General features: G+C 41.7%; 1 protein-coding gene across 7 annotated transcripts in view; it reads left to right on the forward strand.

Moving 5' to 3' along the window:
• The window catches only part of LOC132907996 (cell adhesion molecule Dscam2-like), a 162,818-nt gene that overhangs the window by 97,284 nt on the left and 50,506 nt on the right, over window positions 1–15,028 (forward strand). For 5 of the 7 annotated variants that reach the window (XM_060961496.1, XM_060961493.1, XM_060961498.1 and 2 more), the window contains exons 8-11: window positions 4,449–4,745; window positions 5,720–5,830; window positions 6,015–6,173; window positions 12,783–13,193. In XM_060961496.1, coding sequence (XP_060817479.1) covers window positions 4,449–4,745; window positions 5,720–5,830; window positions 6,015–6,173; window positions 12,783–13,193 — 978 coding nt within the window. The remainder of the gene's footprint in view (window positions 1–4,448; window positions 4,746–5,719; window positions 5,831–6,014; window positions 6,174–12,782; window positions 13,194–15,028) is intronic. The other 2 variants (XM_060961494.1, XM_060961497.1) reach the window with 1 other exon arrangement.

The raw sequence follows: 15,028 nt of genomic DNA on the forward strand, positions 1-15,028 counted from the left end.
TCAGTGATAATGTTAAATCAATCTTCTCACAATTATTAGGAGGATATACATATAATTTTCGCAATAGTACAGTTGACCTGTAATCAGGCAAAAATATGTTATATACTAAGTCGGCGATTCCAGTAGTAATGACTCGAAAATTAAAAGAAATCCACGATCAAGAATATTAAAAAATTACACATAATTTACTTCTCTTCGTTATATCAGTCCAATTAATCTCATTAATTCATAATATGACATCCTTAATTAAGTACATATAAAAAGTCGAAAATTTTTAGGGACTCGAGGATCACATTCACTCGGCGATTAAAGAAGGAAAAGGAATTCGCTGTCAAAGGAGCAAGAGAAATTCAGCAAAAAAGTTTCTTGCGCTCTAATAGAACCCGAGCATACCAATTTTAACCTTCGTCCACGGCGAACGAATCTGTTCGAATATGAACGTGCCGAGATCGTCGAGACCGTTTTTCCGATTGACCGACCAACAGCGTGACGCGTGTCGATTTTCGATGTGTGGAAAAATTTGATGTATCCCATTAGCTACTGTTGGAATTTTTCTCGGTCGCATGATTTCTAAGCTGCAGGGCACATAGTGTACATTAGGTGGGGATTGCCCGCAGCACGATGGGATAGTTAGTACCGCCACCCTGGATTTGCATACGCTAACGAGATTCCTGCGGTTTTGCCAATGCTTTGCATGCCAGCCGAGCACGATCTCGCTCCAGCCTGCAGCTCTGGCTGCGTCTATTTATTATGCGTCATAGATACGTTAGGGGGAAGAAGGCACGTCAGCCATGCGAGGAAACGAGATAGAGATCAGAATAGAGTACACAGGAGAGAGACACCCAGCATCGTGTTGGCAGTTACCGCAAGTAGTCGCGTTCTCAAGAAGCGAATGCCGCGCTTCGTTCGTTCTATTAAGCATGCCGTACTACTTTGTAGGAAAATTCGCGTATCAGAAACCACGTTTCCTACAATTGTTTCGCTTCCGATGTATATCGAAGTCAAGTTTCCGAGAAAATGCTTATTGGCGTATATAATAAGGAAATGTCGCGAACCTTATCGAGTTAAGCTCATATTCAATATATTAGACAGTTTTATATTATGTAGGATATGAATAATCACAGAATTTCCGAACGATATTTATAGACGCAGCATTATTATTTATATTCATGTTAAATATCAACTCAATTGCATCGGTCAATCGTACATTATAGTATAACACGTGTATAGTATACATAGTATATACGTACATAGTATAGTGACACGTCGTATAACAAACGAACTCAAGTTTCAGCTACGTGTTATTCGTTCAATCGTTGTGTCAATTGTTACACAACTCTTATTCAAATCCTGTTGCGTAACTTTCGGTGGGAACATCTGTCTTATCGTCCAGACCTATTACCATGAGATTTTCATATGTTTGTATGGAGATGTATGTATAAGGTTGGAAATTGTTCAAGCGCGTAAAAGATGTTTCTCAACAAATGCTTGCGTTTGCCAAGAAACTATATTAAGAAATAGTGGTTGTATGTAAGTTTATCCTAGCAAATAGAAATACTTTTTCCATATCTTTTTGTTTTACTGAGGTCATTTGATGGTAGTATTACGTATATATCGCAATCTGCCACAGGCAACTGGACTGTAATTATATTGGAAATTAAACGGTCGAAACGAAATTTGGCTAATGGCTCGCGAGAGATATATTTCGTTCGACCAGATTGGATGGCCATTACGAATATAATAAGAACAAGTCACGATACGAAAGTTCGGAGAGAAAAGGCTGGACTTTAAATCGAGCCTGGAAAACGGAGAAATTTGTTCTTCCCTAAACGGAGGGGGTGGGAAATGAAGTTTCTCTACGAGTCGAGCCGCCCTCCGCAGATTTTTAATTTAAATTGCAACCAGCGGCTAGGAGGTATGCTCGCTAGAGTACTGGTTATATTTGGCGACAGCCTCGGCTATTATTTGCACGGCGATTCTCGTTTTCTTTCCAGGCGAACGATAAACAAGCGGTCTACCCTGTTAACGTTTCATTAACATCAACCTCGTTCGCTGAACCAGCGCTTTCACCGCACGAAAGTGTCTTGTATTACGGGCGAGAAACGTGTTGATCGTTGGGATTAAGCTTACCAACAAGATTTTGGAAACATTTGATGAATTTTTCTATAGAAAGAAATTTTTTCGTGGAAAGGATCGCCGAGAAATGATTAAAGTTGTTGACTTGTTTAATTCGTATAATTTTATAATAAATACGAAACTCGGGGAAAGTATAATGAAAGGATGGGCTTGCTGGAACGCTTCTTTCGAGTCTGAGTAAACAGGCAACCCCGAAGCAGGATGCTTTTAAAGATTATTCCAGGCTCAAGAAAACCTGGAACGCAAAGTTGTACGTGTAGCCAGTTCCGAAGGCGAAATAATGAGGTGGACTAATTGGACAGGCGTAATTGTTAATTTACTAATAGCTTCCTTGGGTAGGCAGTCTTTTAATTATACGCCGTGTTCCCGTGTTGCCGTAATTTCGAATTTTCATTACCAAATTTCCCGCTGCCACTTTGGTGAAACACGACCATCGTTTTCTGCAAACGCTTCGCGTCAAACGTTATTGTGCTTGAAATTTCCTTGATAAAACATCGTTGCAAATTATCAAGCCGTATAATTTACTTTGATCTTCGCCACATATATACATATATGTGCTTGAAAAGTCAGCGAAACATCTCGGAAAAAAGTTAAGGACATCTTAGCGTCAGATAGACGACGAATGACACAGGCTTGCTTGAAAAAAAGAAAAGAAGTAGGATGGGAACATTGACAAGAAACGGACGCGAAGTTTCTAAGCTGATGTTTTTCTTGTAAGAGTTTTGACACTTAGTAACACGGAGAACCGTGGACGATGTCGACTTCGGAGGAGACGTCGAAGTTACTACGTGTAGCAGGGGCGTGCAAGAATCAAGGTATGCATACGAAAAGTTGGCGGAAAGTCGGCTGTTATTTCGTAGTCGACGTGCTCGCGCTTATGAAGTTCATGAATTCATTACCAGCAGGGCTCGTTACGAGCGGTGGCACGTTCATTTAGAGCCCTTCTGGAACTGGAACGCATGCTTGCGAACGCGTCGCGGTTATTTTCAATGTTTCTTCGTTAAGTTGCGCTGCTCTTAATCTCCAAGTCCCATTAATCTTCAGGCCAATTATTTAACACAAAATCTTGCTGCTTATTAAAATCCACATAATGAAAAGGGATACGATGACCGAGTGTCAGGTTAGAAGCGCATCGAGATCGTTCCACGTGTATCCCGGACGCGATGTTTTGTCGATCTACGACGCAGACATTGAGCAGTTTGGAGGTTAACCGATTCGGACAGTTTCGATATTGGATTTTTTCGTTATAGTTAGAATGGCGATTCTTCTCACGGCACAACGACGCGTCACAGTGGCTGTAACAGTGACCCAGTTTTGGTGAGTGGCCGAGTCAAAAATCCATTTGAGCCGGTGCATAGCCGGAGGTTGGAATTTATGTAATATCTTTCAAAAATTTCTCAATTTCTAGTCGTCTACATCTTTATACTGTGACAAACTATATTATTATCATTACGCACTCTGTTAATTTTCTACCGAATCTGTTTACCTGTTCCTCCTATTCTTGCGCTATTTTCCTTACAATTTTGCACGATCCTGAACAATGTTATTTGAATCAAAGAACGGGAAAAATACTTTTGCACGCAAATTACATTAAATTAAGATAATTTATTATCTTGGCGTAGAACAGGTAAATGGAGAATCTTTTTAGTAAAGTAATATTATAGCGTAGGAAGATATTGTATAAATCCCTCTGCCATCTTCTACTATTCTATTTTTTCTTCTTGGTATCTACCTTCGAGGATTTATTTTTGCTTCCGCGCAGACGTTCCGTAATTAATCCGCACTGACTTTGCCTAGACTATCTAATCTTGCTGTTCTTTCAAAGTTTCTACAAATCATTAATACACACTTTATCCGCCCCTTGCGTACTAGATAAAAATTATCGGAAATAATCCTAGTATTATTCTCTAGCCAATATCGTCTCGGTAAAATTCTAATCCGCGTTTCGCCTTTCTGTATAATACAAATTTAATCCGAATAGGATCGAAAGTTAGGCTCCGGCGACGAGGGTAGAGCGAAGATCGAGCAGCGAGTCTACCAGGTAAATAAATAGCCGGATATTAGCGAAGTGGTAGTAGCTGCGGGGGGTAGAAGTAGGTGGTAATTAGCGAAGGAGAATCCAGGTTCGATCGGAAACCAGGGTGGGACGAGGTAGGATGATCGTTCAGACAGATTACGGTTGGAGGGAAGAAGATAGAAACCGGGGGTGAAAAGACGAGGAAAGGATGGCTGAGAGGGAAAGCCGTGAGTCGGTGTGCTGGTATTTCGATGCTTCGAGGTATGTGTAATCCGAGCATAACGTCTGTTAACAGAGATCGCGCCGCAGCTGGTCTACAGGTTTATCGAACAGACAATGCAGACCGGTCCATCGGTTTCTCTGAAATGCAGCGCCGCGGGTAATCCCACGCCGCAAATTTCCTGGCTGCTGGATGGATTTCCGCTTCCGCAAAACGACAGACTCCTGATTGGCCAGTACGTGACCGTGTACGGGGACGTAATATCCCACGTGAACATCTCGTCGGTGAAGTCCGAAGATGGGGGCGAGTACGAGTGCATCGCGAGCAGCCGCGCTGGCGAGGCGAGTCACTCGGCGAAACTCAATATTTACGGTGAGTACTCCGTAGGAGTAAGAGCTCAGAGAAAGAGAGTGAGAGGGTAAAGACTGTTAAGGAGAAGAATCGCCGGCCGGTGTCGATTGAAATTGACTGGAAACCCCGGGGAATATTATGTTTTCTCTTTTTCTCTCACTGTTCCTTTCCCCCTTTATTCTTTTCTCACTTTCTCTCTTTCTCTTCTTCGTCTATCTTTCGCACTCGCGTAGCTCGAATCGATCACCAGGAATATCGGCTCGATGGGATCCTTTGTCATTAACCACCACCCTTGGAGCGGTGGTTTCTGTTAATTAAAAACTGCCTTGTAGCTTTTGTTTTATCAGTGGATTTACGCTAGCTGCGAATCGTTCCGCTTGTCGGACGAAGATGAAAACCTTGTACACCCTGTGAAACTCACAAGATTTCCCCATTCAAACAAGTTTTATGAACTTGTTCGTAGATACGAGGGCGAATCAAAAAATAAAAGCAAAAGAAATCGCAACTGGAAAAAACTGACGCGATGCAACATGCTGATGAGTAGTTGGTCTGAGAAGAGTGCAACGCTTGTTGGTTTTTTCTGTAGCAACCACGAAGCACTGCGCGTCCGTAGGTCCATCAAAAAGGTTCTTTTTCTAACTTCTCTCGCCGAACAGAATGTACAGGATATTTTCTCATTCTTTATCATATTAATGACGAAAGCTGTCTTATAACAAGTTTGACTAATCTGTCCAAAGTTCAAGACTGTGTTTTCAGTCTGTTAAAGCTTAGGTAAATAACTCCACGTTTTTATTATATCAGAGGTGTTAAATGGTATATTACACTTTATATTTTGATTCGTGCCTGTACTTTGTAGATACCCTGTATTATGGTATAAATTGCGAGTCTTATATATACTTCATGACACTCGATGGGAACGTGGAGAAGCATCGGTGTCGCGTCAGAGGGGGAATCGCTCGAAGCGAAATATATGTTTCGTTGCTTGTCAATCGCAGGTTTGCCATATGTCAGGCCCATGTCGACGGTTTCGGCGGTTGCTGGGAAACAGTTTCACATCAAATGCCCGGTCGCTGGTTATCCCATCGAATCGATCGTTTGGGAGAAAGGTGAGTATTAATATGTCCTCCTATCTTCCACATATACAATCTTTCATTTGAAAAATGCATCCATATATCCGTTATACATTGGGCAATCGAAGTGGAGTCAGTAAATTCTCGACGGACTGGCTTGAATTCATTTGGAATTCCAATTGCGATTACGAGGCAAATTGATCGATCACGTTGTTACCAGACGGAGTAAGGCTGCCTACGAACATGAGACAGAGGGTTGCGAACGGTAGCTTGTTCATCGATACGGTGCAACGAGCCGCCGATCAAGGCACGTACACGTGTACCGCCAGGAACAAGCATAACTTCACCTCTCAACGTTCAGTCGAAGTGCGCGTTCTAGGTGAGTGAACTGAAAGCAAATATTTTCCGATACCGGTCTCTTTTGCAGGCTTCACAAGGCAGGACGATTTAATTTGCCTCAGTATCTGAACTCTACTGGTCACGTGCGGTACACCCATTCATTTTCATTCCTACGTCTATGCTTCGTGTTTGCGGAGTTTTGATGGAGTACATGTGGACGTAGTTACCGAGACTTTTAACGTTAACACTTTTATATTATCTTCCATGTGTATCTTTCCTTCAATTCTCCTTCTTTTTTATTTTCTCTTATAATTACACGGCTATCCATAAATATTTGGACTCCTCTTGCACTTGGAGCGAAATATCGATGTTTTAATCACATCTTCGATATTACGGTAGGAGAACTTTCTTCTATCGTTAATTCTTCATTCCTAGCCATAAATAGAATCAAACGTTCTGTAAGATACAGACCGAAATTACGAATATACCTGGGTCACTCTACATACAAATTTTTTTAAATATCGTTAGGGATATATATTTGAATCGCTCTAAAATTCCAATATCGAACAGACACAGCCGTTTAATTCAAATGTATCCGCAATATCAATTTGCATTGGTCTCAAATTATTTCCCTTTTACTTGTAATAATTAATATTGATTATCATTTTCATCGATATGTGCTAATTGTATACGACAAACCGAGACAAAATTCGTGGCCCAAATTCTGTAATTGAGTTCCATTTGAAATATAGTTTATGTCATTTCCAATAGTTTGGAAACGCCCAAATACTTATGGACAGTGTGACATGTATATCAAATCTTAAATATCAAAAATTTGCAAAAGTAAATCGTTAATTGTACGAAACAATTTGTCGTACAAAGGAATGGGAATAAACAATTTCTGCGTGACCGGGTACCATATGTGACCATTAGAGATGTCAAAGAACGATTATCAACGAATAATCGCAACAGTGACATACCGAAAGTTATGTCATCTCTTTGTTTGATATATTCTGTCCTCCCACAACATCCTCCCCCCAGGCATCCCCTCCGTAATTTTCTGCCCCGGCGGCAATCGCATATTAATTACAATTCGTGTATGCATAACATCCCGGCGTGTTTGATGCGTGCCGCCAAATTTACCTTCACACAAAATGTTTCTGTATTAGGTTTACGGAGGAAATTCCGTGTACTCCATTGTTCATCGCTGACTGGGATTAGTTAACGCGAGCCAGTATTGCTTCGGGTTTCACCGGGTTTATCGCGTAGCCGTGCGTGAATTTCCGAAAAGACAGTAACAACCGTGAGCTGCGGGCAAACCAGGTTTATCTCTCGAAACGTACCGACGTTATCGTCTTTTAATTGTTGTATCGCGTCGCCGATAAACCGGCACACGTTTACGCCCCAATTGAATACACACAGTTCGCGATATTTCGGATTTTCTCGCGTTTCTCGCCGTCTGCGTTGTGTTTTCTTCATCTTCTTCGTCGCCAATCTCATTGAAAGCGCTCGAAACGTTTAACGAGTGCAGATCGCGCGAGGAGATAAATTCAATTCCGAACAAACACTCGAAGCGGTTCGCGTAGTTTAATAGACGTTGCCTCGTGCGAGAGACGCAGAAGGGGGAGGAAACGTTCTGTACGTATGATTCCAAAGCTGGCAAAGTGCGACGGAAGTTCGAAAAATTCGAGAAACTTGCCGCAAGTTGCCTCAAAGGATCCTGAGGCTCTGGATGGCGTTCCGGTGAAGCGGAAAGGGATATCGCGCGACTCCTAATCGCGCAGCCGGCTTGGAAATCGTATCGCGCCCCTTCGAACTCGCTCGCCATTTTGTATACTTTGAGAAAGTACTTGAAAGCGATCCTCCGAATTGGTAATCGCTTTCCCGTTTCCGCGAACCCTATCCGCGAAGCTTCGCGTATCCAAGGAAAAACGAAGAAATCGAAAGGCAGAGTGAGTATCGAATTCGATTAAACGTCAAAGCGATTTGACAAAATTGATATGAACGAAATCGATCGATAATTTCTCCTGGCGTCAAACTTAATTAACTTGCCACTCGGACGATTTTCTAGTCATTGAGAATGCGATTAGTTATCTACTAGTTGGTTGTTCTTGTATTTACTCGAACAGAATGTGATCGCGTTTGAACCGATTAACAAACAGCAGAGCCGGTCAATTCATCCGTCTTACGTTCCACCGAACCGCCACCAGAGCTATATGATCACGCTAGCTACAGCAAAGGAGACAATCAAAGGGAACTCTCTGCACACGATACGACACACTGATCGTGTGTGTGCATAGGATGCTTCTGTGAAACACAATCGTCCGACTGCAGGAACAGTCGGTGGTGCACATACAGCAAACTCTCTGGAACGGACGGTCGAAAAAGTTTCTCGACCGGAGAATTTCTTAAGATAGGTCCTTATCATACGACAGGAATTGCGGTACAACCGTGTGTATATATATATATACATGTGTGCTAGGGTGTGTACGTGTGCGTGTATGCGTCCATCTACCTGTTTCTATCTCTATTTCTATCTCTAACTCTATTTACAGTGGCTTACGAAAGTGTTACAACATATGCAGGAACTTTTCGTAGACATATTATGCGCAGTATACGAGACATTTTGAGATTTCATTAGTATTGTAATGAGATACGACTATCGGGATTAAATGAGCAAAATTTGAGAGAAATCTGAGAAAGAAAATGTATAAGGAGATATCTAAAATGTAGACAGATGTTATAAGTTTATTTGGTCTTAGGATTAAACATGTGTTTTTGTCAGTCTCTTGATCGTTTCAAAGATACTAAAAATATTAGATTACATTATTATACGATATTATACCAGTTACATTATTAGCTTTTCGGAAAGTTTATAAATTTGTACTTCATTATTTTTAGATTCGTTTCAAGTTTGACCAATGTAACGATAATACCCATGTCTCGTTACTGTTGTTACTGAATTTTCGGAAAGTTTCATATTTATAACAAACATAACGTAAACACATAATATATTTAAATATTTTTGTGAGTCACTGTACCTCCATTTCTTCGTCTATCTTCTCTATGTGCGTCAACGGATATCCGTGCGTTTGACAACACTCCGCGAACGAACCCACGCACCAAGAGCACAGCACTTCACTGCATCGCTCAAGCATCTGTCCTTGCACGCGCTCGCCTAACTGCTCTGTATATTATATTACATACGTGTACTTTTGTACATAAAAATTCATAGCGCGACGATGCCACGTACTAACCGGAGGGTACGGGGCCGGGTCTACGTGCGTGTATATGCACGCTCTAGCGATACACGGGGCGCTTCTACGAGAAAGGATCCTCTGCTTCGCTACTGTTTAATCGTGTCGTGCATCAACCTCGGAAAAACAGCATACCAGTTCTAAGGAATCCCCTTACGTACGCTTCTGTTATCGTTGGGACCGAGATAACGTTGGCGGGCGAAAAATATCGCTGACCGGTTTAATATCGACTCGCGTCGCGTCGTTCCAGATATCCTTGATATTCGCATTTTACGCTCCGTATTATAGTATCTCGTGACTTATGAAACATTTATCCTTATCTATCGATATCCAAATATATAAAACAGTATGTTTCCAATAAGCTTCATATACTTGCTCGGTCACAAGGTTCAGAAGTTCTTTTAACATGTTCCTCTGATATTAATGCTATAAGATCTGGAATTATTTATTAATTACAATTTTTGAATAAATTTTTCAATTATTCATACAACAGCTTTTTTAAATTCCTTATTCTCTATGGTAAAAGTTGTAAATGTTGTTTCCTTACATTATTTTCAAATAATATTTGGATTAACAAATCCTGTAATCGACGAAATTGTCCATCACGTGATTTGTAGACCTGACATTTCGTGAAGAAACAAAGCGCCAACCATCGCGATATAAAATCATGGCGAGTACACGATCGAACGATGATTTCAACCACGAGCGCTCCGTGTATTTGAGAACGTGTGCACGTACTACTTGTACATAAATATGCTGTTGTCGAAGCATCGATATTCTATTAACGTGACTCAGTCGCCGTTTCTCTCGCGCGATGTGCCCTTCACCATGCAAGCACTTCAAAAACGTAACAAAAATCCATGTACAAAGTGTTACATTGTTGTCTTATACGTGTATACGTTAACGAATTCAATTTTACTGGCAATTCTCATAATCGAGATCGAAGAGGCAAATGTACCAACGAGGAACGCTCGAGCAACGCGTAAGAGTGTTAAACTTGGCGGCTTATAAACGCGGAACGAGTTACGCTTCGACTCGAAAGCAATCAACCAGAGTGCTTGTAATCGATCGATTGTATTGCGTTTTGTGAAAATTTCGCGCGTTTAAGCGCCAGCAAAAGTCCCATTTATCGGCGCGATGGCGTTCGAATGGTGCTCGCGGGCCACGAATTAATTGCGAAAGCTTGTCGACGGAGGTATTCGATGTGAATCCCGTGGTGGGGGGAATCTTTGAAACGAAAAAACTGGGATCGTTCGATCGACGAGGAGAACGAGTTCATTAACACGATCCACGCCGCGGCGAGAGCGAATTTTTCGCAGCTTTCCCGCACCGTTCGTAACCATGAGGGTAGGCTATGAACGAGCGAGCGTTAGAGTGGCGGTGGAAAAGTAAAAACCGATCGGTGAAAAATTTTACGGCGCGCCAGCTACGGTTAAATATCAATTACCGCGTTTGTTCTCGCTAACGCCGGTTTATTCGTTGAACCGTTCGAGGGGAAGAAGTGCGTTACGCGGGTTACAATTATCGCGAATCCGATCCCAGTCAGAGTGTTCCGCGATATTAAAAGGAACCGTGGCTGGCGGGTTGTAAAGGGGGGAAAAGAGGTGCGTAAAAAATGGCGCGTATATACACAGGCAAGAGATATACCTACCTGCGCGTGTATGGGGCATTTGAACATCGCGATTTTCGTGGATTAACTCAAACGATTTAACGATACCAACGAGCAAGCAGATTATATTCCTGCGCGGCGCGTTTTGCTTTTTATAGGGAGCAACGATGGCTTATGACGCATACACAGGCTCATGAAAGTATTTAAACTTTTATGAATATATATTACGTGTGGTTATGTGAAACGTTTGAAAATTTTATTAGCACTGTCAGATTTGGAAATATGCATATGTAGAAATTACTAGATATTTAATAAAAATACATATTTCGCAGAGACTATAAGAATATTTAAACAGCCAATTATCGACTAATATTCAATGGGGACCACTTATTACATGTATAAGATGATTGTCATGTTGTATAATAATCGTTTACTAAATATAATCATAACAGTCATATCGCTAGTATCTACGATACTAGCAAGATTTCAAAATATTTTGTATAATGCATAAAACGCGAACATAAAAGTTTACCGTAATAAATGTTCAAATACTTTTGTGAGTCAGTTTCTTTTTATGTGGATGGAAGCTTGCAGAGTTATATCGGCGCTGTGATTAGCAGTTAATTCTTAATTGAGGGGATTAAACGAGTGTTGCGTAAGTTATAGAACGGTCTATCCATTGGATTCCGATACAAAAAATAACTACATCGCTCGCTTCATCCAATTAAGCAAGCTATTGTACAGATATTGGATTAATTTGTTGGACTAGGATTAAAAAGTTGGCGACGAGTCAAAGATTGGAACTCGAAGGTCTAACGATAAAAATTGCCGGTAAATTTTATCTTTTATCTCCGCGAAAGACAAACAGTGCTTGTAAGTGAAGTTCGCAACGTGAATGTGTTCACCCATCTCTTTGAAGCTGTCTGTTTCTATATAGACGATCGCAACGTTAAACGATGTTCCTTTATATGTCGCGCATTAGGACACTTTGCGACGACTCAATTTTTAATAAAGTCTAGTTTTATGGTCAAAGAATATATTCCTTGACTCTACCTCAAAACTGTTATTTTAAGATCTTAATTTAGTGATGTGCACGGACCGCAGATGGAAATTTAATTAACGCCGGTGTAATTACAGAGCAGGCATAGCTCGAGCGGCTTTTGACCACGCTGTGCTTTCATCATGAACCAGACATACGTCCTTTCGATGTATCGCCACTGAATTGTATTTTCGATCGTCGCACAAAGCGTCCTAAAGTGTCAAGCTTTCTATTTCAACTGATATTGTGGACCTCTTAATCCATTTTTATATTATTTTTATCTTACTAACTCGACAGCATTGGTGGACAATTTTGTCTTCCTTAATTAAAATGTCCTGTGTACCATTTTGAAAGTTTCGTTTTGTTTCTTATACCATCTCTCTTTCTCTCTCTCTTTCTCTCTCTCTCTTTGTTCAGTTTCAAACATTTAACCATTACTTCATAACATTCTGTATAATATAAATTTACTTAAAAGTTAACGAAACACGGAGAACTTCAAATATTTCAACGAGCCTCGAGCAATGAAAAAACTGTTAACTAGGAAATGTTAACTTAAGGAGGGCAGAATTAAAAACCCATCCTTTCGACGTGTGTGCTCATATATCTTCTGTCCTATGAAAATCTCTCTTCTATCCCGTTCACTCACACACAAATTCCATAAAAGAATACGCGGTTTTCTCTATAGCGTTTCCTCGAACCGCTTTTGACTGGAATGCCACCTTTGTCTTTGTATTGTTCTTTCAGTGCCACCTAAAATCACGCCTTTCAGTTTTGCTCGCGATTTAAACGTAGGGCACCGTACTAGCGTACAGTGCGTAGTCGTGACTGGCGATCTGCCACTGACGTTCACGTGGCTGAAAGATAACGTCCCAATAGAGACGATCAGGACGTCGCAGGATACTCCGTCGTCCAGCCATAGCCGCGTTCAGGCCCCGGCCAGTCCTGGAGACGCGATTAAGGGGCCCAAGCGGGGCCCCAAGGCCGACGGGCAGGCCGAACAGTCCCCGAGAAAGGCCATTACCGTCCGGCAATATGACGCTTTTACCAGCGCCCTGAGCATTAGCACGATCGCACCCGCGCACAATGGCACGTACACCTGTCGCGTGGCCAATGGCGCTGCCACCGTCGCTCATTCTGCACTCCTTCACGTCAACGGTAAACGCACACCGTTGGTGTACTTCTTCGTTCACGCTCCCACTACGACAGAGGTGCCACGCTTCCTTCTTTCGTTACTTTCTTTGCTTTTCTTCGCGTTTCCATATCTTTTCGGCAGTTCAAAAATTTGGCAATTTGTAATTGCATCGCATCGATCTCGACGTGTCTGCATGCATCGATACGTCGCGAGATCGTTAGGTTTACTACGCGAGTAATAATGCTTGTCACTATAAGATGTTCCAGCGGATCGATGAAATATTTCAAATATATTCCAAAAACGATCGTTCCAAACAAGGCTGTGGGTTATAGTGAATATGTGTTCTGACGAGTTGTCTTTCAGACGAATGTATCATCAGGAGATTGAAATGCATGCTTTTATAAGAATCTACATACAATAGAATTCTGATTATATGAACTCATTCGTTTGAATCAACTCTTAGTCAGAGTTGGATTAACTTCTGTTGACTGAATCCAATTATTTAGACGTGAATTCCTATTATATGAACGAGAGAACATAGGTAAAGGGAAGACTCGGCAAACTCATATTACGTGAACTCCAATCATGTTTATAATTTGACGAGTTTCTATAAATGGAATTTTACTGTATCTGATTGTAACGACACATCCGTTAAAATGACAATTCCTCAGAACACATATCTACTATAACCATAATCTTACTTGGGAAACGATCGCTTTAATAAAATCTTACAATAAAATCATAGCAATAATCTAAAGCTTGGAGAAAGCCTAAGCTTCAATTTGGATATGCATAGTTCTAGCGACTATTCATAGTGACTAGCCGATATGCTGATCGTTTTCGTGAAAGAGGAATATCCCGAAAGTGACGTGCAACGATACGGATTTCGTGGATCGATTCAGAGCAACAGAGCCGTTGTGGGATCGCGGCACGCGATTCACGGAACATAATAAAGACAGACTGGCAATTTTCCAGGTCTGCGGATTATGTGCTGGCGCTGGAAAAGTAACTGATTGATCGGTTGGTAAGGAAACAGTGCAACGCGGTCGTTCTAGCCGGTGGGTCGGGTATGATCGATCAATCAGCGAGCTCTCGAGACTACGGCATCGCGGTGTGATCAATTTTCTGTTGCGTCCTGGGAAAAAAGAATTTTCGATCGGTTGTCGCGTCTCTTGGAGCTCGAGCCTCTTGAAAAAATCGATCGGTCCCTAGAATAAATACCTTTTGATAATCAATCGACCTTATACATATCCGCTTATATTTTGATTTTAAAAAGAACATCATAATCGTTATCTTTGATTGGTTTTCTCTAAGATTCACCTCTGTCGTCGTTCGCGAGTCCAGTTTCTTAAGCACCACGTACACTGACGATCGTCGAGGATGACTCGGAGCCGGAAAATTACAACAGAGAGGCTGTCCGATGTCATTCGACGCGACCTGTTTCTGCTATGATGCTAGTCCAAAGTGCACGCTCAACGGCACGTTCGACCTGTGACAACTGGCGAACATTCGCGTTCTCTACTTCTGCTTTGCCACGATCTTTCGCCTACCGGTCCGTGACGGTTCTATTTCTCTTCCGTTTCTCTCCTTTCCTTTCTTTTTTCTTCTCGCTTTTTTTTTCTTCCCCTTTTCTATTACTCTTTTCGTGACGGTTAGCTCGAGAAAAGATTCCTAGGAAGGAATATCGCGAGGAGGATATGGAGCGTGGCGAAACGTGCCGCGCTCCGTCTCGTCGCGGATTATTAGATTTCAATTTAGATTAGAAGTAGCGACGCTGGGTGAAAATCGAGACGGTGAGATGATTCGTTGGCCGTCGTTGCCGGTCTACTGAGTGGAACCGCCCGTGTCCCTGGTAGAA

This window comes from Bombus pascuorum, chromosome 6, assembly GCF_905332965.1.
Source record: "Bombus pascuorum chromosome 6, iyBomPasc1.1, whole genome shotgun sequence".
In the NCBI taxonomy this organism is placed as follows: domain Eukaryota; kingdom Metazoa; phylum Arthropoda; class Insecta; order Hymenoptera; family Apidae; genus Bombus; species Bombus pascuorum.